The sequence below is a fragment of the Balaenoptera physalus genome, assembly GCF_965194825.1.
Source record: "Balaenoptera physalus genome assembly, chromosome: 7".
Lineage (NCBI taxonomy): Eukaryota > Metazoa > Chordata > Mammalia > Artiodactyla > Balaenopteridae > Balaenoptera > Balaenoptera physalus.
The window spans coordinates 51,106,281-51,132,035 of record NC_138886.1 but is presented as its reverse complement, the minus strand read 5'-3'; the positions used below and the strand labels follow the sequence as shown (position 1 = coordinate 51,132,035).

General features: G+C 40.9%; 1 protein-coding gene across 1 annotated transcript in view; it reads left to right on the top strand.

The window, feature by feature from the left end:
• Nucleotides 1–25,755, top strand: part of PGM5 (phosphoglucomutase 5) — a 187,201-nt gene continuing 161,446 nt past the window's right edge. Inside the window, exons 1-2 of the mRNA XM_082471002.1 lie at nt 1–804; nt 25,022–25,184. Coding sequence (XP_082327128.1) covers nt 544–804; nt 25,022–25,184 — 424 coding nt within the window. The 5' untranslated portion in view covers nt 1–543. The remainder of the gene's footprint in view (nt 805–25,021; nt 25,185–25,755) is intronic.

Here is a 25,755-nt window from a genome sequence, read left to right as displayed (position 1 = left end):
AAACCGCTCACTCCCTGGGAGGCCGGGAGGCAGGGCTGCCGGTTGGAGGGGAGAGGGGCCGCGGGTACGGGGAGAGGACGCCCAATCCTGGTCAAGTTCTCACCACCCACTCCCCGGCTGTTTTCTAGCGGAGGGTGTGCCGGGGAAGACGCGATCACCGGGGAAGGCTCGGGCTAGGCTTCCGAGGAGGCGTCCCCGGGATCGGGGTAGCTGGCGCTGGGAAGGGGCTTTTGGGACACCCCGAAAGTGGTTCCAGCTGGGAGAAGAAGCTGCGGGCACTTCGGGCGCTCCGGCCGGAGAGGAAGTTGGGCGGGTGCGAACTTTTCTTGGAAGGTAGAGGCCAAACTCTGCCGGGGCAGCTAGGGGCCGCGCGCAGAGGGAGGAGCGGTCGGCGCGGCAGGAGGGCGCGGGGCGCGGGCCGGCCGCAGAGGGGGCCGCGGCGCGAGGCGGAGCCCGGGCGCGCCGCCAAGCTGGTGGGGGCCCCGTCGGGCTGCAGATTCCCTCCGGCTCCCGGAGCCGCGGCAGGACCGGCCAGGAGGCGCCATGGAGGGGAGCCCCATCCCGGTGCTGACGGTGCCGACGGCGCCCTACGAGGACCAGCGGCCGGCTGGCGGCGGGGGGCTGCGACGGCCCACCGGGCTCTTCGAGGGTCAGCGCAACTACCTGCCCAACTTCATCCAGAGCGTGCTGTCGTCCATCGACCTGCGCGACCGCCAGGGCTGCACCATGGTGGTGGGCAGCGACGGCAGGTACTTCAGCAGGACGGCCACGGAGATCGTGGTGCAGATGGCCGCGGCCAACGGGGTGAGTGACATGCCGCCCCTCGCGTCCGCAGTCCGCCTCCTCACCCTGCCCCCTCCGCCGGCCCGCCCCAGGCCCGGCCCAGACCCCCACCCTGCGCCCAGGCTCGGCCGCTCCCCCAGGTCCCCTCCGCCCGCGTCCCGCCACCGCAGCTCCCCGCAGCCTCCCCGGCGCACCCGGGACGCCCGGGCTGTGTCGCGCCCGCCGCTCCGAAAGGCCTTAAGTGTTCCTCGCCCTTCTTTGAGCCCAGCCGGCATCCCGACCGACCTGCCACATCGCCCTGAACTCTCTCTGGACTCTGACCATGTCCTGCACCTGCTCGCTGTTCTTGACTTTCTCTTTCCCAGCCCTTTAAAAATATTTGCTCTGACCTTTTTCACTACCCTCCCGCTACCAGTATATTGATAGTTGTCCCCCCCACCACTCCTGTATCCTATTTGCAGTCTTCTTCTACTCCACATCTTGGCTCTGCCAAATTTAACAGTAGTGTTGGCTCCGAAGACACACACACACACACACACACACACACACACCAGTGTTGGTTACTGACATATTTAGCAAGCGTGGACCCTGAAGGTTTTTAATATCATTGGTTCGTGGAGTTATATTTCATAATTGATTTGATTAGGGAAAGGATGGGACGGGGATCAATTTGAAGCTATACAGACTGGACTCTCCGTTCCGGGGAGGCAAATCTCTAAATGGTCAGAAATGAGATTTGCAATGCTTTTCTTAAAGCAATTCCCAACTTCTCTCCACGATGCCCTTTGGCAGTTGACAACATTTCATGCCTCTTCTCCCCTGCAGTTTTCATCCTCATTTCCTCCCCCTTCTCGCACGACTTAAGTAGTCTTCTTTTGCAATGTGAATTCTCAGACCTTGAGTTTTTCTCTTTCTCCTTCCTTTCTCCCTATCCTACAACTAGACGCACCTTTTGAAGTATCCCCATACCCTGATTTCCTCCTTTCCAAAGCCAGCAGCGTCTCAAGAGGGATACTGACTTCAAGGGTCCCTGAATTTTCTGTGGGAAACATTGTCTAAAAGAGGAACTTAAGCCTTGTTAATGCAGTCAGATCCACACACATAGAACTTTCCTTTAAGTGAAACCTCTGCAGATGTATAAATGAGTGTGAACATTTAAAAAAGTGAAACTAAACAATTATCTGGCTTTTGAATTCCCTCCTTCCCTCCTTTCCAAACCTATCCTTTTTAATTTTCTCATTTCTTGCTTAAAAAAACAGCTTTGAGGTTGTCCATGCTTCACATTTGTCTACTATAACTCTCCCTTCTCAGTGTTTCAGGAATAGAGAAAGAGGATTTTTTTTTTACTAACCAAAAAGCAGTTGGGTGAAACAGGGCCTGGCTGGGGAGTGGGGTGGGGTGGTAGGGGTGAGGGTGAGCTGGGTGGTGGAACTGTGATCTCCAACCCCAGCAGATGATGCTGCTGGAGATATAAGACTTGTATTTCTCTCTGGCTCCTCACTTGGGATTGATGAAAGTTGGCTTGAATCAGGGATTTGGAGAGAGGTTAACAAATGGTCTTTTACTCTTGTCTGACAAAGCCGTTCCCGTGGAATGATGGAGAATAATGAGCCTTGGGAGAGCTGTGGCAGCTTTCATACTCCTTCCCGGGCCAGGTTTTCCAAGAAGTGAGAAAAACATAGCCTGTCCAGTATTTACTGTGGGTCAGGATAGTTTTGAAGTTACAGTTGTTGATTTGCATGGACACATTATTATTATGCTTTATTATTTCTTGGCATACTTTACCCTAAGGACTCTTCAATCTCTTAACTTCAGTGGGTCTGCTCTGTAAACACATTTTATTGACTTTAAGAGTGGAGTTTCTTTTAGGAGATAGTTAGCATACGTTAATATATACCTAAAATAGAGTCAAATTTAATCTACCAGTTGTTATGAAGGACAGAATGACAAACTAAAGTCCACACAGAAGCACCGTCTTTTAAATAATCTGAAAGTATTAATTCTAAGATGGACGGGCATGGGGGAAAGGATGGTTGACTCTTATAAAGATTTCAAACAACCAGTTTTCACCAGTCTTTTCCTCATTTTGTTCACCTTCGTGGGAGCTTTTGCTAAAGCAAAGTGAATAATCAGAAGGCTGACTTCAGGAGAGAGGCGGTTTAAAAGGGACCACCGTAAGCAAAATTGGTCTTGCATGATTGCAAATTGTTGGGGATGCACTTGCCTCCTGACTTGGCCTGCTGATTATACTCAGGAATGGGGAACTTCGATTCCAAATGCTTTGGCCTTTTTTGATTTCCCATTGGATATTCATAGTAAAAAAAAAAAAAAGAAAATAGTAGACGATAGAATTTATTCTCTTTGAACTGACTTGATTCTAACCAGGTGGGCTGCATTCTCTCTCTCTGAAAAACCTTGGTTTTGATTGAAAAAGTTAATTTTACAAAGCAGTTTTTCTATAAAAAATGATAGTTGCTCTTCAATTATGTAATTGCTGGAGGAAAACAGAAGTTTGGAATTTCTAAAACAGTAAACTACACTATTAATATTTTAATATCTCATAAAGTTTGAAATAGATTCCTACACAAACACCTGTACAATTTGAGATTTTAAAAAACTTTCTCATAAAGTTATGAAACTTTCAAGCTTTCAGAAAAGTACAGAGAATAGATTAACGACATCCATATGCCCTTGTCCTAGATTGTTGACATTTTTCTATGTTTGATTCATCTTTTCGAGGGGCTAAAGTATATTAAAGTATATTAAAGAACATGACATTTTACCCTAAGGTCTTCAGTATGGATCTCTAAAAAAGAAGAACATTTTCCTTGATAGTGACAGTATCATTAACATCCCAAACAACATAAAAAATTATTTCTTTACATTATTTATGACCCAGTCCACATTCAGATTTCTTCAATTATTCTGAAATGTCTTTTATACCTAATTTGTTCAAACTTGTTTCTTCTAATCAAGGAACACACACTACATTTGTCTTAAGTCTCTTTTAACCTAGAAAGTACCTCCCTTTTTATTTTTATTTTGTTAACAAAATTGACTTGTTGCTGAGACTAGGTCGGTTGGTTTTTCTATAGAATGTCTCCTCCACCTCCTCTCTGGAATTTTCTGATTACTTCTTTATGGTGTCATTTGACTTTTCACTCTATTCCCTGTGTGTGTATGTGAACTAGAAATCAGTCTAAAGGCTTAATTAGAGTCAGGTTTGATATTTTTTTATAAGATTATTTCATAGGTGATGGTGTGTATTCAGTTGCATAATACAAGGAAACATAATCTCTGGTTGTTCCATCATCCGTGATGCTGAGATAATTATAGAGCTATGGTGGTATGGTCCATTATTTTCCCCTTTGGGACTAGCAGTAGGCTATGGGGTGAACTTTGTACCATGTGAATATTCAGTTCCTTATCAATTTTTACCCAATTGTTTTAGCATCCATTAATGATACTGGCTTGAGTTGATTATTTCATTAGGGGTTTCAAAATGATGATTTTCAAATTCTCTAATTCCATCTACATGTTTTAGCTGGCATTTTTCTATAAACTGGGTATTTTCCTCACTACTAGGCTATTTGATTATTCTGTAATATAGTTCCTTCTGGAAAGACAGAATATGTGTTTATTTCTCTCTCTTTTTTAATCATCAATTTTCAGAGTAAGAATTTGGTGAAATAGCCACCTCCATTGATGACACATGAATTTTGTTTTGTTTTGCTTTCACTTTTTCGAATATCCCTATGGACTCCTGGATTTTTATATAATCAATTTGAATAGATTATTGAAGAATGAAAAGAAACTACCTTTTTTTTTTTAATAGTTTTTATGGGGCTATGTGAATTTATCTAAAAAACCCCAGAAGTATTTTAATCCCCCTTTAAAGATACAAACTATGTCATGCTATATAGAGCAACAAACAAACAACAAAAAACTAAGTATATGAAGTAAATAGTGTCATTTAAATGAATTGAGATCAGACTTAGTTTGAAACTAATTGATTTTTTTATCCTATTTCTATTTCCATCTGCTTTAGATCCTCCTCAGGGGTTTAGATCCTCTATGTATCAATTTATTCTAATGTCTTAAAGAATTGAAAAGCTAAATGCATCATAATGGCTACAGGAATGCCTTTGCCCTTCTCTGGGTAGATCCATTTGTGGCTAAGGGCATCTGTCTTTCTTTCTCCTCTTTGTTAAAATCTTCTTTTTTAGTCCTAAACTACCTTTAATATTGGACAGGTGACAGAACTGTGTCTGCCTGAAGATGTTTCTGACTTTAGATAAAGTCTCCTTTTTCTGAGATGACGTTGTATATTGGCACTGTCTAACAGAACTTACTGTGATGATGGGAATGTTCTGTAATCTGCACTGTCCTAGCCAACTAGGACACTTGACTGTTGAATACTTGAAATGTAGCTGATGCTGCTGAAGAACTGAATTTTACATTTCATTTAATTTTAATTAATTAAGATCGAAACTTAGGTAGCCACAAGTGGTTAGTAGGTACCATACTGGACAGCACACTTCTATAATTTAGCATTTAAAATGTGTGTGTGTGTGTGTGTGTGTGTGTGTGTTTAATGGAGCCAGACTGTTACAATCAAAAGCAACTATTGGTTAAATAAAAGGAGGTTGACAAATACTACAAATACGTAATTGGCAAACCCAAACCAGATTTCTTCATACGATAACCACGCTCTCTTTTGACTTTAGCCCAGGAGGCAATGAGGTATGGTAGAAAAAGCACTGTATCAGCAGCTGGAGGGCTTGCCTTATTTTCCTAGCTCTGACATACCAGTTGCAGTGCAAATGCTTTAACCTCTTGACATACCTAGAAACCACTTGTTTTCTCATCTATAAATTGGGTATGATAGCATCTCTGAATTATCCTGAGAATCAAATGAAGCACTGCATATGAAAGCATTTTGTAACATCCACAGCACTAAGAAATACAAGGGAGTATTATTATGGTCAGCTGAATACATCTCAGATAATAATGATTTGACTGCATGTATGGACTAACCTAGAGCTCTGTAACAAGTTTTAGCCAAGGGAAAATCCATTTGTCAATTAGCCATGCACTGTACTGGCCATATGATGATCAGCATTAATGATAATAATATTGGCATACAGTGCAGCTTACAGAATTCAAGAGCTCCTCAATGGCTTGTGAAATCTTTTAGAGGTAGAAAATGAAGTGAAATGATATGAGGAATGCTAGATCAGTGAGGGGCTTGGGCGTGCCCTCCGGATAGATGCTGACACAGGTTGTATTTGATTCCAACAGGTCATAAAGAGGTGTCTGTTTCCAAAGAATGAGAATACACTTGCCTTGGCATTTATGAGAACTATCTGGGCAACAAATTTTGGTTTGGTCCCAAAGACAAGGAACATATATTTGGAAGAGAAGCAGAGTGGGATATGGTGGTGGGTGGCCAGCAGTGATGAAAGAAGAAGGAAGCAAGAGAGGGAAACATGTACTGTAACACTAAGGCTTCTTTCCTGGAATGGATGTGGAAATCTGGGCGTGGCTAGCTCCAGGTCCTATCTCTAGAAGGGAAAAGAACTGGGTGGTGATTGCTCTGTATTTTCTATGGGTGTTCACAACAGAATAGGTGAATGGAATGGGCTACTATGGCCCAGATGTTAGGAAGGGCTGGCTTGTAATACATTAGAAAACCCTAAAGAGCCTCCCATAACTTTATCGTGCTTCCCTTCCCAAATCCTCATCCCCTGAATTGTGGAAATGGAAAATCTATTATATGAGCAATAGCAAATTTTAGGGAGCCCTTGGTTCCACCCTTATCCTTGTCTGGGTCTGTTCATTCTTGACTCTTTTAGCCTCAAGTCCTCATTCATTTTTTTATGAGGAAGTAAAAGGAGTGGGAGAGGTTTTGAGAACAGCTGGGCCCTCCCAGTTGCTAGGGTGGGTTATTTTAAGCTTTGTTTAATGTGTCCAGAGACCCAGATGGCATTTTTAACTAAGCTGCTTTATTAAATCTTGTGATAAAGTATAATGATGTTTATTGAAAAGACAGATACCCATCAGCAACATTATGTCTGAAACTTGCCCTAAGAATTTTTTATAAAACATCTGTTCCCTTTGTGAACTCTGGAAGTTTGCTAGTTTCTGTACAGCCTTGAGGAATAGCAGTTGGAACCTATTTTGGGGGAATCTAAGGAGAGGTATTGGCTTTACCAACCTTACCCTTCATCTTTTGGGCTCTGGCCACTCTTCTGTTAGACAACAGTGACATGAATGAACACTGTAATAGGATTATTTGGGAATAATAGGCAGCAGAAAAAAAAAAGTCTAAATTTCCCAGGGATTTTTAAATTGAAGGTAAAAAGCTAGGGCTGCAATGTCCTTTGTTAGCCTACAGCCTTGACAGCTAATTGCAAACACTCAAGATTTGGCCAGTATGCCTTTACTGTTTATACTTGCATAGCCAAAGGGAAAGTTTTCGGTTCTTTCATCTGACTTCACTCTCATTACTTATGAATAAGAGGATATCTGGGATATACACAAGACTTGTTAAAATCCACATTTTCTGAGTCTTTCAATACCTTTCATCTCCTGCATTGTTAGTGACGTCAAATTTTGGAGTAATGCCTGTATTTGTCTGAAGAAAAAAAATTTTTAGGAACATTGAATCCCCAAAGAAATTCTTTTTCTTGGCATAAAGTCACAGACAATTTTCTTTCCAAGTCTCTACTAATAGGTGCTTTGTACAAATAGAATAATTACTGCCTTTCTATTGTTTTCCTCTAATAAGAGTCCAGTTTGGTAGCTAGGGATATGTAGTTTTATATTTAGACATTTATAATAAAAAAGAGAAAAGAATTTGAAATCATAGGACCAGAGTTTATCCTGATTGACAAAAGACCTCACAAAATACTAGGAGGAGAGTTTTACAGGAGATGGTTAATATCTACAATATATGAAAAGCTTTCCCAAATCAATAAGAAAATTCAAACAGTTTAAAAGAAATATTGTCAACAACCACCACAAATGCATGAAAAGGTGATCAGCCTCGTTAGTAACCAAAGAAATAAAAATAAAAACAATCCATTAATTTGAAAAAAACGGAAAATACGCAGAGCTGGCATAGGTGTTGGAAAATTGTCATGTTTGTATACTGTTGGTGGAAGTTAAATTGATACAACTTTTTGGTCAGGCAATTTGGCAGTATGTATCTAAATTAATAGAGTACTTGTCCAATAATCTAAGAATCCCTTACTCTAAGAATATATCCTGTAAATTTTCTAATACAAATGTGGAAACATTTATGTACAAGAATACTCACTGCAGCATTTTGCTAAAGAAAAACTTGGAGGGACTTCCCTGGTGGTCCAGTGGTTAAGACTCCACGCTTCCAATGCAGGGGGTGTGGGTTTGATCCCTGGTCTGGGGAACTAAGATCCCACATGCTGCTCGGCTCGGGCCCCCCCCCCGCCCCCCCCAAAACTTAAAAAAACAAAACAGCTTTATTAAAAAAAAAACTTGGAAACAATTTATATGTTCAGCAGTAGAGAACAGGTACATAATTTATGACACAACCACACCAGGAATGCATTAATATCCATAAATGAAGGACGTGGATCTATATGTGACATGAGAAAGATGTGGATGATAGTTTGTTAAAGTGAAACAAAGCAATTAGTAGAGGGTCATGTGTAGCATGATCCCACTTTTGTGTATATAATTAGGCATAGAAAATAGGGTTGGAGGAACATAGTCCAGACAGTTAACAGTGAATATATCTGGGGTATGTGGGTGTGTTTGGTGGGGGAGGGGAATCCTTTCCCTTTCTACTCATATACTTCTCTTTATTAAGTAATTACACACGTATATATGCCTTGCTTTCATAATTAAACACATCACTAGAGAGTAGTTAAGAAAAAAGGAGAAACTCTGAATTTGAATCATTATACTGTCATTTGCAACGTGTAGGACTGTGGGGAAGTCACCTAGTTTTCTGGGGTTTGTTTCCTCATTTACAAAAATAGGCACGGTCGTAATACTTGCCTTCCACATCTTCCAGGGGTTTTGGGAGGATTGAATGAGGTAATGGATTATTGTCAATTATTTTATTGATTCACATAGCACAATTATTACCAAACTATTTTTCTCTGATTAAAATACAAGGACATGTGCATATATGCTTTTTATTCTGAGTAGCCTTACTGACAGAAGGCGCCCGTCGATGTGGTGATCACAGTTGCTTTCATAAGACTTTCGGCATTTCTGCAGGCTGCTGGCTAAGGCTTGGGTGGCGACTGCTGAACTCATGATCCTCTCCCCTCTCCCAGCATGAACGCTCACACACACACACACACACACACACACTCACTCATGCACACACAGACACACACGTACGCACACCCTGTCACGGTACTTGAGGTGGCAGCAGCTGCTCTGGCGTAGACTTTAACTCAACATAAAGGACTTCTTTTTGCATGGTCTGTGCATTATTTCCTATTATGAATCAGCTGAGTCAATGCCATGCTTTTCAATCTTAAACCTTTCTGAGGCTCAGGCTACGTTAAGAGCAGACCCACCCTTCTATACCTGCTCCACTGCCCCCACCTGAGGCCAGATCTTAATCTGCTCATTTCATGCGGATTTTCAAGCCTAATGGACTGGGCCATGTGAGGGATTACTGAGAGGAACAGACCAAGCAGAGGCTAAGAGACTCCACGCTCATCTGCTGAGTAGTCTGAAAATGCACAGCTGCAAGCTCTAGCGATGCTTTAAAGCATTTTGTCAGGATGTTTGTCAGGGTGCCTGTTCCTGCAGCCCTGCTGAATGTTTGGTTAGGAGGCATAATCTTTTTTTGGACAGCATCTCCCAAATGTAAAGTGACAGATGCTAACGCGGAATATAATACAGAAGACCTAGCTTTGCTGTCATAAATAACAGTAAATTGTTTAATCTTGCTGAGTTGTAAATCTGTGATCGCCAGAGGTCTTTAGTTCACTGGAACATAGTACAACGGTTGGTGGCACTTAGCAAATGGACAGTAATTATTTCCCAACCAGACAGATATTGGTCTGATGGAATTTACTCAAAGATCCACATATATGTATTTTAATTGACTGTGACTGCTACTCAGGGAAAAACACATAGCTATAAAGAGAGACTGAGATTTTTCTGGGAAAAAATACACACATATATAGAGGAATATGTATATGAATCTATATATATATATTCTATCTATAAAAGAGCCAAAGATAGTGAGTTTTTTCTTTTGGGATTTTATATATGTGTGTGTGTGTGTGTGTGTGTGTGTGTGTGTGTACTGTCTACTTATAAAGGTTCCAGATGGAAAGTGTTCTTAAGCATTTAGATAGTTTATCAAATAACATATGTGTGTGCACATGTGCCCAGGACACCCCCTCCCGGAAAATACATCTTCTTCCCTGGATATATTCAAAAAGAGAGTAGAGCAGAGACCCAGATGTCAGAAATATCTGAAGACAGCATACAGTTGAAGGAGGTGACTAAATGTTCCCAAATGACCTATGTTTCTATGATAATAAATAGAACTTGTGCTGGAGTTGGATGGACCAATAGTAAGAAATATAAGTAGTATAAATCCTGCATTCCAGGCAGGATCTTGTACGGACAGCTTTCTGCTGTGAGCTCAGTGACGTGGGTAAGTTAGCAGTCTGGCATGGGACATACCAGTGGACGGTGCAAGTCAGAGGCATAGATGGGGCAATGAAAATAGGAAGATCCGGGCCAAGGCGAGGATACAGACATGAGGTCCTGTCACTGATCACCATGGACTTTAGCAGTTTCTTAATGAGCAGATCTGGTGGTTAAAGAAGAAAGAAGACATTGCACTTACGTAGGTGTGTTACAACTAATTTTCTATTTAATTGGTGGCAAGCTACTTTGAGTTAAATTTATTCCATAAGGATGGGTTTAATCCTCAAACATTTTTAGTTTCACATATAAAAACTTAGGTAAAAGAACGCTTTTATATTGGTCAGTAAACCATGGTACATTTAAATAATGGAAGACTATACAGCCACTAAAATCATGTTGTGGAAAAATAGTCAGTGACGGAGAAAGACTCCACAGAAGGGGTAGATATGTTAAGTGAAAGATGTAGACTACACGACAGTCCCTTTTGTAAAAATATAAATATGTGAATGAGAGAGAGAGAGATATCCCAAGACACATAGACAAAGGTTAGACACTGAAATATTTACTGTGGTCACTTTTAGGTTTACAGATGAGTTTTACTTTCTTCTTGCTTATGAGTACTTTCTAAATGTCATATATGTACTATATATACATATATTTGTCATATATATAAATGTCATATATATATTTGTAATTAGAAAACCATTGCAGGTTAGTGAAACAACAAATGCATTCAATTACTATGAATTAGAAATTCATAATTAAGAATTAAGAAATGACACCAGCAAGGCAGGCAAGGGAAATATATCAAAGATTTACTGGGTGTCAGATGCTGAACTGGAGCTTGGCTGTGTTACTTTCTTTCACCCTTCATCTTTTAGGTAACAAAACTGAAATACAGAGGATTCAGGATCTTGTCCAAAGTCATATAGCCGGCAGGTGGCAAGTCCATTTTTGCATCATTTCCCGTTGAATGCCAAAATCTCAGCTTATCTCAGGGCACTCAGCCCTGCTTTCTTGACCCAGATGGATCCAATAGTTCTTATCCTGGTATCTGGTTGGGTTGATCACCTCATAAAATGGCAGCAGATAGAGCCCTTTCTTCTTTCACTGAGCCGAGTTCTATATCTTAAGGTAAAGATTTCAGTATCTTCCAAGCACTGAATTACCAGTAGGAACATAAGTCTCAATTTCATTGCCCCCATTTTGCACCCAAGGAAAGCTAGAGTGCCTGATCTTCTCAGTGAGACCTTGAGAATTGGTGGGCTGATTGAGGAATAGAACTTTGGCCAAACTTCCAGATGCCCGTGACTTTTCTGCACCTGTTCAGATGTTGGGAATCAAACGTGAAATACAGCTTGGTTTGGTTCTAATGAACTCTCGTCTCACCCTCCAGCCCCTGGGTATGTGTGTCAAGGCTTCCAGGGGAACAGGCATCTGAGGATGAGCTCGGTTGCTCCCATCTGGTCTCTGTGTAACAAAGCGTATAACTGCACAATTATCCATGTGCAAATGGAGAAGTCCCTTGATGTTTGGATAACTACATCCATGTCTTGAGTTTGTTATTTCTCAAAATTCCACTTAGCCATCTCCTGCTTACTCATATGCAGCAGTGGTCAGGGGCTGGTACTCCTCTCTGACAGCAGGGACGAGAGACTGAAGCCTGGCCATCCACAGCAGCGTGGCTCTGGGTTTCCTTCATGACTTTTGTTTTTTGTTTAACCAAGAAGATGAGAAACAGGCATCTTTGTGTTTATGGCTTTCCATGCACTTTGTAGGTGGACATGGTGGTGGCTGTGTGGTCCTGTACAGCACTCTGTCTGCGAACCATCAAGGAAGTTTCTGTTTAGTGCCCTCTTTACTCTCTCTGATTCACTTTGGGAATTACAGGGATGTGACACAGTGACCAGAGGTTATTGAAGAATGTCATGCTTACTTTTTCTTTTCTGTCTGTGGGACTTTTTTTTATGACTTATTTAAAGTTAAAAGGAAACCATAAAGTGGAAATCTTATTTAAGGGATTTCACACATGAAAACAATCCTGCTTTCTTTAGTGTTATGTTACCGGGGAAAAATCATTTGGTATCAAAATTCCACGTCTACCCTGAGATTCTAGCCTGAGGGTTTAAGTTGTATATTGCTGCTCTCCGGGACTTTAATCTGAGCTAATTAGAAACTGAACTCATACTAAATCTAGGTTAGAAGAGTAGTTATTAGTGTTCTGAAAAGAGGGAGCCATCAGAAATAAAATCATTTAAAAAATCCGTTGTATATGGCACACGTTGTAAAGTATGGATGTGCTGGGAGAAAACTTCATGAAATAAAATTTTCTCTATTTCAGGACACTGGTCTGTGGTATGTGGAAGGGCATATCGATTCCTGAGGCACTTGCTGTGCCCATTCATGGGTGGAGTAAATGGTGATGCAATCTAGGTGAGGCGTGAGAGTTGGTGGAAGACGCTGGCATCTAGTTAGAAGCATAGACTCAGAGGGATTATAAGTAACTGCCCTGAGGGAAATGATTGATGGTAATTGCACATGGCTACCTGCTACATCCTCCCTTTCCCTAGCATTTAGCAGTCATGACTGGATAAGAACAAGTTCATGCTGGGTCTGTGTATCTGGGTGTCTGGGAAAGTGTGTGCCTCACGTATGTGTCTGCAGGCGCAGGTGTGACAGTGTTCTCATGGCTACCTGTGGATCCTGGTATCTGTCTGTATCTGTGTGCCTTCTGTGTGTGTGTGTGTGTAAGCAACACTGGACTGGGGTCTACTTTGCCCCCCATTCCTAGTGGGAACTGAAGAACATGTTTCTCAGTAGCAGTAAAGCCCACCCAGGTTGGTGCACCGTCTGCAGGGCTGGGAGAGGTTTCCTTTCCTCCAGTCAAAGACAGACTGTATGGTATGGGTGTGGCAGTTCCTCCAGTGCCCCTTTGGGAGGGTCAGCGAGGGAGCAGCAAAGTGCCATGGCTCAGACCACCCCAGGCTGTGGTCTGGGTTTCACTCAGGAATAGAAGTCAGATGTTGCCTGCTTCAATGCTGTAAACAAAACCAAAGCCAATGATGTAAGTAGACCATCTTTTTCTTGCAAGGTAGCAGTCTGCAACATTGGCAGAGGATAGTACTTCTAAGACTTTTTCAGAAAGGGAAATGGTAGTTTAAGGGTTAATTTAAGGTCTAAAATTGAATTTTAAATGTAGGAGGAGGGGAGGGGGCTTGGGGAAGGCAATAGCATGATTTGGGTCATGTTGAATTTCATGAAGAGTTTATATAATCTCATCTTACGTGAATTTTCATGACCCTGAACCCTCTCAGCTTTGCAGATGAGCACAAGGTGCCTCAGACAAGTGATGCAATTTGCCTTAGGTCAGGGGTGGAGCAAAGACTCATATACAGATCTTTTAACTTGAAGTTGCGTTGCTTTCTCTTTATACAGCAGGGCTTCCAAAGGTTATATTTCTTTGATCAATTACTAGATCTTGAAAGTCATAGCTTTTCTGATGACATTTGCCTTGGGCTAATTAGGAGAGGGAGAATTTACAGAAGAGGAGAAAACAGGCACACAGAGAGGCTAATGTGAACACAGAGGTGGAGATTGGACGGAGGGCTGGTCTCTCCTGGGGACACATAGGGCCCTCAGCGGTGGCTGCAGCCAGGTCGGCCTTGGTGAGTGGAGGTCCATGTGCTGAGCCCACGCTTGCCCTCCCTCCCTGCAGCCGTCGGCCATCCTGTTCACGAGCCCATTGGGCAATGACAGGAGTGGCTGGGGAAAGAGGCAAACTGGTTTGACAGAGCTGGTCCTTCTAGCCACTTGATTATTTAAATCCTCCTCTGCTGAGGTCACTTTTTGGTGAGCATTCCCACGGGACACAAATATCGTCACGATTTTCCATGTCTTATCTTAGAAGCCTCATCACCCGTTCTCCTGCATCCCCTCCAGCACTTGTCTCCTCTCAGAAGTCCCTCAACTAGAGTTATATACAGTGCCCAGCATTACCTCATTTTTTTTGGTATTGGTGGGTTAATGAGCAGATCCACACAGCTAAAACTTCCAGATAACTAGAATTTAATCTCCTATTAATACTCCACTGACAACTAAAATGTTTCAGGTTGAAATTTTATTCAAGTGTATTTTCCCACTTTAATGTTAAACAGAGAAGATATTACCTTTTAAAAAAATTCAAATTTAATAAGATAAAAATGTATCTATGATCTCTCCTATTTAACAAATAAACCGTACATATTTATTTCTGTATTTTTCTAAGTGCTAGCCCCAAAGTGTACATAATTGTACATTGTTGTAATAGCTTAAAAGTTATTTCGATTTCTGCATTTTGACTTAGCATTAAAGCATTGTCTATGTTCCTTCTCTACTACTTAAGAAAGTGTAAGTTGTTATAGCAAATAAACTTGAATGTTTAAATGTTTTAACAAAACTTAAATGTTTTGTTATAGCAAAAAAACTTTTTGTTTTCTTAATATCTTTATTGGAGTATAATTGCTTTACAATGGTGTATTAGTTTCTGTTTTATATGAAAGTGAATCAGCTATACACTTACGTATATCCCCATATCTCCTCCCTCCCTCCCGTCCTCCTTATCCCACCCCTCTAGGTGGTCTCAGAGCCCTGAGCTGATCTCCCTGTGTTATGCGGCTGCTTCCAACTAGCTATCTATTTTACATTTGGTAGTGTATATATGTCCATGCCACTCTCTCACTTCATCCCAACTTACATTCCCCCTCCCCGTGTCCTCAAGTCCATTCTCTACGTCTTCTTCTTTATTCCTGTCCTGCCCCTAGGTTCTTCAGAACAACTTTTTTTGTTTGTTTGTTTTTGGTTCCATATATATGTGTTAGCATACGGTATTTGTTTTTCTCTTTCTGACTTACTTCACTCTGTATGACAGACTCTAGGTCCATCCACCTCACTACAAATAACTCAATTTCATTTCTTTTTATGGCTGAGTAATATTCCATTGTATATATGTGCCACATCTTCTTTATCCATTCATCTGTCGATGGACACTTAGGTTGCTTCCATGTCCTGGCTATTGTAAATAGTGCTGCAATGAACATTGTGGTACATGACTCTTTTTGAATTATGCTTTTCTCATGGTATATGCCCAGTAGTGGGATTGCTGGGTTGTATGGTAGTTCTGTTTTTAGTTTCTTAAGGAACCTCCATACTGTTCTCCATAGTGGCTGTATCCATTTACATTCCCACAAACAGTGCAAGAGGGTTCCCTTTTCTCCACACCCTCTCCAACATTTATTTGTAGATTTTTTGATGGTGGTGATTCTGACAGTGTGAGGTGATACCTCATTGTAATTTTGATTTGCATTTCTCTAATGATTAGCGATGTTGAGCATCTTTTCATATGTTTGTTGGCAATCTGTGTATCTTCTTTGGAGAAATGTCTATTTAGGTCTTCTGCCCATTTCTGGATTGGGTTGTTTGTTTTTTTGATATTGAGCTGCATGAGCTGGTTATATATTTTGGAGATTAATCCTTTGTCAGTTGCTTCATTTGCAAATATTTTCTCCCATTCTGAGGGTTGTTTTTTCGTCTTGTTTATGGTTTCCTTTGCTGTGCAAAAGCTTTTAAGTTTCATTGGTCGCATTTGTTTATTTTTGTTTTTATTTCCATTTCTCTAGGAGTTGGGTCAAAAAGGACCTTGCTGTGATTTATGTCATAGAGGGTTCTTCCTGTGTTTTCCTCTAAGAGTTTCATAGTGTCTGGCCGTACATTTAGGTCTTTAATCCATTTTGAGTTTATTTTTGTGTATGGTGTTAGGGAGTGTTCTAATTTCATTCTTTTACATGTAGCTGTCCAGTTTTCCCAGCAACACTGATTGAAGAGGCTGTGTCTTCTCCACTGTATATCCTTGCCTCCTTTGTCATAGATTAGTTGACCATAGGTGCATGGGTTTATCTCTGGTCTTTCTATTCTGTTCCATTGAGCTATATGTCTGTTTTTGTGCCAGTACCATACTGTCTTGATTACTGTAGCTTTGTAGTATAGTCTGAAGTCCGGGAGCCTGATTCCTCCAGCTCCGTTTTTCTTTCTCAAGATTGGTTTGGCTATTCAGGGTCTTTTGTGTTTCCATACAAATTGTGAAATTTTTTGTTCTAGTTCTGTGAAAAATGCCAGTGGTAGTTTGATAGGGATTGCATTGAATCTGTAGATTGCTTTGGGTAGTAGAGTCATTTTCACAATGTTGATTCCTCCAATCCAAGAACATGGTATATCTCTCCATCTGTTTGTTACATGTTTAATTTCTTTCATCAATGTCTTATAGTTTTCTGCATACAGGTCTTTTGTCTCCTTAGGTAGGTTTATTCCTAGATACTTTATTCTTTTTGTTGCAATGGTAAATGGGAGTGCTTCCTTAATTTCTCTTTCAGATTTTTCATCATTAGTGTGTAGGAATGCAAGAGATTTCTGTGCATTAATTTTGTATCCTGCTACTTTACCAAACTCATTCATTACTTCTAGTAGCACTTTTCTGGTAGCATCTTTAGGATTCTCTATGTATAGTATCATGTCATCTGCAAACAGTGACAGCTTTACTTCTTCTTTTCCGATTTGGATTCCTTTTATTTCTTTTTCTTCTCTGACTGCTGTGGCTAAAACTTCCAAAACTATGTTGAATAATAGTGGTGAGAGTGGACAACCTTGTCTTGTTCCTGATCTTAGTGGAAATAGTTTCAGTTTTTCACTATTGAGAATGATGTTGGCTGTGGGTTTGTCATATATGGCCTTTATTATGTTGAGGTAAGTTCCCTCTATTCCTACTTTCTGGAGGGTTTTTATCATAAATCGGTGTTGAATTTTGTTGAAAGCTTTTTCTGCATCTATTGAGATGATCATATGGTTTTTCTCCTTCAATTTGTTAATATGGTGTATCACATTGATTGATTTGCGTTTATTGAAAAATCCTTGCATTCCTGAGATAAACCCTACTTGATCATGGTGTATGATCCTTTTAATGTGCTGTTGGATTCAGTTTGCTAGTATTTTGTTGAGGATTTTTGCATCTATGTTCATCAGTGATATTGGCCTGTAGTTTTCTTTCCTTGTGACATCTTTGTCTGGTTTTGGTATCAGGATGATGGTGGCATCGTTGAATGATTTTGGGAGTGTTCCTCCCTCTGCTATATTTTGGAAGAGTTTGAGAAGGATAGGTGTTAGCACTTGTCTAAATGTTTGATAGAATTCGCCTGTGAAGCCATCTGGTCCTGGACTTTTGTTTGTTGGAAGATTTTTAATCACAGTTTCAATTTCAGTGCTTGTGATTGGTCTGTTTATATTTTCTATTTCTTCCTGGTTCAGTCTCGGAAGGTTGTGCTTTTCTAAGAATTTGTCCATTTCTTCCAGGTTGTCCATTTTATTGGCATAGAGTTGCTTGTAGTAATCTCTCATGATCCTTTGTATTTCTGCAGTGTCAGTTGTTAATTCTCCTTTTTCATTTCTAATTCTATTGATTTGAGTCTTCTCCCCTTTTTTCTTGATGAGTTTGGCTAACGGTTTATCAATTTTGTTTATCTTCTCAAAGAACCAGCTTTTAGTTTTACTGATCTTTGCTATTGTTTCCTTTATTTCTTTTTCATTTATTTCTGATCTGATTTTTATGATTTCTTTCCTTCTGCTAACTTTGGGGTTTTTTTTGTTCTTCTCTGTCTAATTGCTTTAGGTGTAAGGTTAGGTTGTTTGAGATGTTTCTTGTTTCTTTAGGTAGGATTGTATTGCTATAAACTTCCCTCTTAGAACTGCTTTTGCTGCATCCCATAGGTTTTGGGTCATCGTGATTTCATTGTCATTTGTTTCTAGGTATTTTTTGATTTCCTCTTTCATTTCTTCAGTGATCTCTTGATTATTATGTAGTGTATTGTTTAGCCTCCATGTGTTTGTATTTTTTACAGTTTTTTCCTGTAATTGATATCTAGTCTCATAGCGTTGTGGTAGGAAAAGATACTTGAAATGATTTCAGTTTTCTTAAATTTATCAAGGCTTGATTTGTTATCCAGATATGATCTATCCTGGAGAATGTTCCATGAGCACTTGAGAAGAAAATGTATTCTGTTTTTTTGGATGGAATGTCCTATAAATATCAATTAAGTCCACCTTGTTTAATGTATCATTTAAAGCTTGTGTTTCCTTATTTATTTTTATTTTGGAAGGTCTGTCCGTTGGTGAAAGTGGGGTGTTAAAGTCCCCTACTATGATTGTGTTACTGTCGATTTCCCCTTTTATGGCTGTTAGCATTTGCCTTATGTATTGAGGTGCTCCTATGTTGGGTACATAAATAATTACAATTGTTATATCTTCTTCTTGGATTGATCCCTTGATCATTATGTAGAGTCCTTCTTTGTCTCTTGTAATAGTCTTTATTTTAAAGTCTGTTTTGTCTGATATGAGAATTGCTACTCTAGCTTTATTTTGATTTCCATTTGCATGGAATATCTTTTTCCAGCCCCTAATTTTCAGTCCGTATGTGTCCCTAGGTCTGAAGTGGGTCTCTGGTAGACAGCATATATATGGGTCTTGTTTTTGTATCCATTCAGCCAGTCTAGGTCTTTTGGTTGGAGCATTCAATCCATTTACATTTAAGGTAGTTATTGATATGTATGTTCCTATTACCATTTTCTTAATTGTTTTGGGTTTGTTTTTGTAGGCCTTTTCCTTCTCTTGTGTTTCCTGCCTAGAGAAGTTCCTTTAGCATTTGTTGTACAGCTGGTTTGGCAGTGCTGAATTCTCTTAGCTTTTGCTTGTGTGTAAAGGTTTTAATTTCTCCATCAAATGTGAATGAGATCCCTGCTGGGTAGAGTAATCTTCGTTGTAGGTTTTTCCCTTTTATCTCTTTAAATATGTCCTGCCACTCCCTTCTGGCTTGCAGAGTTTCTGTTGAAAGATCAGCTGCTAACCTTATGAGGATTCCCTTGTATGTTATTTGTTGTTTTTCTCTTGCTGCTTTTGATATTTTTCCTTTGTATTTAATTTTTCATAGTTTGATTAATATGTGTCTTGGCGTGTTTCTCCTTGGATTTAGCCTGTATGGGACTCTCTGCACTTCCTGGACTTGATTGACTATTTCCTTTCCCATATTAGGGAAGTTTTGAACTATAATCTCTTCAAATATTTTCTCAGTCCCTTTCTTTTTCTCTACTTCTTCTGGAACCCCTATAATTCGAATGTTGGTGCATTTAATGTTGTCCCAGAAGTCTCTGAGACTGTCCTCAATTCTTTTCATTATTTTTTCTTTATTCTGCTCTGCAATAGTTATTTCCACTATTTTATCTTCCAGGTCACTTATCCGTTCTTCTGCCTCAGTTATTCTGCTATTGATTCCTTCTAGAGAATTTTTTTTTTTTTTTTTAATTCTTTTTTTTTTTTTTAATTTTTATTTATTTATTTATTTATTTATGGCTGTGCTGGGTCCCAGTTTCTGTGCGAGGGCTTTCTCTAGTTGTAGCAAGTGGGGGCCACTCTTCATCGCGGTGCGCGGGCCTCTCACTATCGCGGCCTGTCTTGTTGCGGAGCACAGGCTCCAGACGCGCAGGCTCAGTAACTGTGGCACACGGGCCCAGTCGCTCCGCGGCATGCGGGATCTTCCCAGACCAGGGCCCGAACCCGTGTCCCCTGCATTGGCAGGCGGATTCTCAACCACTGCGCCACCAGGGAAGCCCCCTTCTAGAGAATTTTTAATTTCATTTATTGTGTTGTTCTTCATTGCTTGTTTGCTGTTTAGTTCTTCTAGATCCTTGTTAAATGTTTCTTGTATTTTCTCCATTCTATTTCCAAGATTTTGGATCATGTTTACTATCATTACTCTGAATTCTTTTTCAGGTAGGCTGCCTATTTCCTCTTCATTTGTCTGGTCTGGTGGATTTTTACTTTGCTCCTTCATCTGCTGGGTATTTCTCTGTCTTCTCATTTTGCTTAACTTACTGTGCTTGGGGTCTCCTTTTGCAGGCTCCAGGTTCGTAGTTCCCATTGTTTTTGGTGTCTGCCCCCAGTGGCTAAGGTTGATTCAGTGGGTTGTGTAGGTTTCCTAGTCGAGGGGACTGGTGCCTGTTTTCTGGTGGATGAGGCTGGATCTTGTCTTTCAGGTGGGCAGGACCATGTCCGGTGGTCTGTTCTGGGGTGTCTGTGACCTTATTATGATTTTAGGCAGCCTCTCTGCTAATCGGTGTGGTTGTGTTCCTGTCTTGCTAATTGTTTGACTTAGGGTGTCCAGCACTGTAGCTTGCTGGTCATTGAGTGGAGCTGGGTCTTAGCGTTGAGATGGTGATCTCTGGGAGAGCTTTTGCCATTTGATATTTGTGGAGCTGGGAGGTCTCTGGTGGACCAATGTCCTGACCTCGGCTCTCCCTCCTCAGAGGCACAGGCCTGACACCCAGCTGGAGCACCAAGACCTTGTCAGCCACACAGCTTTTGGGAAGTCAGGTCTTCTGCTAGCGTTCAGTAGGTGTTCTGTAGGAGTTGTTCCACATGTAGATGTATTTCTGATGTATTTGTGGGGAGAAAGGGGACCTCCCTGTCTTACTTCTCTGCCAGGAGACTTGAAGGTCTCCTCGGCAATTTTTATTCCCTTAAAAACAATAGAAAATTATTTCTCACTCACATAATAGTCCAATGGGGATTTTGCTGATGAACAAAGACTCTTGTCCATCCTGTGAGTTAGGGACCCAGGTTCTTTCCATCTTCTTCCTCTGGCATCTCCTAGAGCTGTGTGGTCACCTGTGTTGAGTTTGTGGAAGGGGAAATATGCAGTGAGGAGAAGACGTATCTACTCCTTAACATCCTTAGCCCAGAAGGGACACACATTACTTCTGTTCTCATTCTCATAGTTTATCACTCATTGCGAGAACTGGTCATGTGGCCACACCTAGATGCAAGGGTGGTCTGGAAAATGTAGCCCCTGGCTGGGCAGCTGCTGTGCAGCAACAGTTCTGCCCTGTGAAAGGGAAGCATAACTTTTTGTGGACTGCTTACCAAGTCTGCCACAGGTGCTCGGTCTTCATAATAATCCTTTTAGATGGCTGGAGAATATTCCATAAGTTGATACATCACACTTTATTTTATAGGTTCTTCATTATTAGACATTTATAATGATTTTTAAAAAACTTTCACCTCTAATGAATACCACTGTAGGAAATGTCTACACATACATACCTTTTTCCCCTTTAAAGATTATTTCTTTAAGAATAATTCTGAAAAATGGGAGAGAGAGAAAATTATGAACAAAAGTTACAAATACTTTAAAAAAAAAAAGTTACAAATACTTTTCAGATTCTTGAATCTGCAGGTTTACTCCTTGAGGGTAGTGATTAATTTGTATTCATTACTGTACCTGCAGGGTCTTCTACATTGCCTGTTTCATGGTAATACTCAATAAAATAAGTTGAATGACTAAATAAATTTTAACAAAAGCATGTGGAACATGATTTACCTTGGCTCTGGCTAAAATATGAGTATAATTTTTGTCCTTTGTCTTTCCCATCTTAATCAATGGCACCACCATCCATCAAGTTATTAAAGGTAGAAGCTGTGAGTTGGCTCCTTTCCTCACTGCCCCTGTTTTAGTTATTTATTTCTGTGTAAGAAATTATGACAGAACTTAGTGGCTTAAAATAAACAAATATTTACTGTTACTCATAGTTTCTGTGGGACAGGAGGTAGGTTGTTCTGACTCGGTCACAGTTGCATATTGGTGGGGGCTTTGTCATATGAAGGCTTGAAGGGCTGGAGGATCTAGTGCAAGGTGGCCCACCTGCATGGCTGGCAAGTGGGTGCTGGCTGTTGGTGGGAGGCTTCAGGTCCTCTCCATTCAGGTGACTACACAGGGCTCCTTGAGTGTCCTGGTGACGTGGTGGCTGCTTCCCCCAGAGTGAACAACCCAAGAGAGCAAGGCAGAAGCAGCAATGCCATTTATTGGAAGTTACACACCATCACTTCTGCAATGTTCTACTAATCACTCAGATCTGCCTTATTCGCTGTGGGAGGGGACCGCACCGAGGCATGAATGCCAGAACGCACACAGATCATTGGGGGCCATCTTAGAGGCTGGCTACTCTAGCGCCTCTCTTCCATATTTCATTCCATGCACGTGTTCTGTTCATTCTCCTTCCAAAAATATATTCAAATGTAATCACTTCTCTTCATTTCTGCTGCCTCTGGTCTAGTCCAAGACGCTATCCACACTCAGCTCTGCCGTGAGAGCCTTCCATCTGATCTTTCTCCTTTTGCTCTTGTCACTCTCTAATGCATTTTTCATATTGCAGCCACTCACTCATCATTCATTCATTTTTTTCAATTAATTAATTCAACATATATTTATTGTGTACTTAGTATATGCTGAGTTTGTTCTAGATACTCAGAGTATAGCAGTGAAAAAACCAAAGTCCTTAGAACTTATATATAGTGGGAAAATAAACAGATAAAATGGAAAATATTAAGGGGTAATATGTGTAATACAGAAGACTAAACAGGATAAAGAAAATAGAGGACAGTAGAGAAATTAGGGACTTACGGGTGCTGTACTGTATAGGGCTGTCAAGGGTGCTATCTTTGATTAGTTGACGTTGAAACAGTAACCCAAAGGATGGGGTGGGGCAGGCTTATGAATACCTGGATAAGAGTGCTCTAAGGAGAGGAAAGAGCAAATGGAAAGACGCTGAGCACACTTGATGTGTGTGAGGAGCAGCAAACCAGCCAGTGTGGCCGGAGCAGAGGGAGGGAGGGAAGTGGAGAATGGCAGGTGATGGCGGTCAGATCATGTAGGGCCTGGTAGACTATGAAGACTTCGACTTTACCTGGGGTTGGTGGGAGACAAGGACAGTCATTGGAATGCTTTGCTGATGTGAATGACTTGCTTTTTAATATGATCTTTTGGATTGCTCAGCCCATGATCTTTAAAAAATGTAACTGATATCAGGTCACTTCCACTGCTTAAAACCTTTCTATGGATTCCCCTGTACTTAGAATAAAATCCAAGCTCCCTTAGCTATTATTGCTATAATTGTTACTGTTATTATTAAAATTAACACCCCATTATTCTCTATCACAGAAACCTGCTGATTTTTCCCAATATGTATCCAGCTAGTAATTACTACTACCACTACTACTATTAGGCTTATTTGTTTATAATCTGCCTCATCCACTTGAAAATATGTACTCTGGGGATGTTGTGGAGTATGGGTCTTTCTATACTAAATTATCGCAAGACTGCTTTGTTTTTGGAGCTCTTGTGTTTGCCCTTTAAAAAATTTTTTTTTCTGTATATTTTTTCATTGTCATATCTGGTCAGTGACCTACTTCCAGCAATGCTATTGTTGGTGCCAGGGTAACTTTGCTGTTGAGCTGGACACAGGAGCTGGTTTTGGTTGCTGGGCTATGTTGGTACTTCTCAAACTTTAATAGACAAATGAATTATGTGGAGAAAGGGTGGGGATCTTGCTAAATACTGATTCTTATTCAGTAGGTATGGGGTAGGGCTTGAGGTTTTACATTTCTCCCAGGCTCGCAGGTAATGCCCATGCCGCTGGCCCTTTGAGTAGCGAGGGGGTTTGATCACCAAACTTGGCTGAATGCTGGAAACAACTGTGGAGCTCAGAATCCCACCCCGAGATTCCAATATAATTGGTCTGGAATGCAGTCTTAGTACCGGACTAGACTACTAGACTACTTAGTACTAGAATTCTCTAGGCTTCACTAATGATTCTGATTTGTAGCAACATTTGAGAACCACTGGATTGGATGATGTTGGGCCCTATTTTAAAACAAAACACATGGAGTAATGCTCTGCAGGGCTATGCTGTTTTCTTTCTTTGAAAAAAAATCAGTTTTGTAGCTATAGAGAGTCTGGCCACACTGATGGATGACCTCTAGATCTCTGCCTAGCATGGCTGGATTTCTCCAATGTCCCTAGCACATTCTGCCAAAATAGGACTTCTGCCTTCAGGAGACTGGGCCTTCCAAGTGCAGTTAAAACACACTTGCAGATGATGAGGATGTAGCAAATCAGGTCCCTACTGTGTGAGCTTGTGCTGAGGCAGGGAAAGAAGGTGAAGCAGAGAAGTGCTCTGTTTTTTTTTCTTGTAATTTCCAGCATGTACACGTGCGGTTTCTAAGCCAGTAACAAACTAAGAACTTCTCGTGTGATTCAAGCTAACCCTTTGGTCATCAGAAGTGGGTGTTTTTTTTAATATATTAAAAAAATTTTTATTTCATATTGGAGTATAGGTGATTAACAATGTCATTAGTTTCAGGTGCACAGCAAAAGCACGTGTTTTAAACTACTGAAAATCGATGAGGCAGATCCCATTTACGGGTTAACAACTGACTGTGAGATGTGGGTGTCCCAAATGGTCTTGAAGACATGGGGAAGGAAAGACAACGCCTGAGCTACCCTTCCTCCCACCCCCCTACACATGCCCCCCACCTTAACCCCACTCAGTTCTTTTTGCCAAGTGATTAGTGTGTGCTAACAGAGCCTGGGACACTTTCTCATTGAAATGCACTTCAATCCCATGTAACTGGCTTGATTTTTTTTCCTTGGCTAATCTAGATTGGTCGACTGATTATTGGACAGAATGGCATCTTGTCGACACCTGCTGTTTCCTGCATTATCAGAAAGATCAAGGCAGCTGGTGGAATCATCCTGACAGCCAGCCACTGCCCTGGAGGACCAGGGGGAGAGTTTGGAGTGAAATTTAATGTTGCCAATGGAGGTATGTGGTTCAGAATATGCCTTAATTGTCATGATTTCTTTCTTCTTATATTGTCATAGTCTTACAGTGACCCACTGATGGTAGACAAGCAAGGCGGAGAGAAAATGGCTCAGAAAAATCTAGTGAGGTGCCTGTATTAGTCAGGGTTTTCCAGAGAAGCAGAACCAATAGGACACATAGATGGGCTCCAACCTACGATGGTTTGATTTAGAGATTTTTTGACTTTACAATGGTGTAAAAGCAATATGCATTCAATAGAAACTACTTCATTTGAATTTTGAATTTTGATCTTTTCCTGGGCTAGCAATGTGTGCGTGGTATGATTCTCTCTCGTGATCCTGGGCAGGGGCAGCGAATGCAGCTCCCACCCAATCACAAGGGTAAACAGCCAATACACTTACAACCGTTCTGTACCCATTCAATCATTTCTGTTTTTTAGTTTCAGTAAGCATTCAATAAATTATATGAGATATTCAACACTTTACTATAAAATAGGCTTTGTGATAGATGATTTTGTAAAAGTGTTGACTAACGTCGGTGTCCTGAGGCTAGGCTAAGCCATGATGTTAGG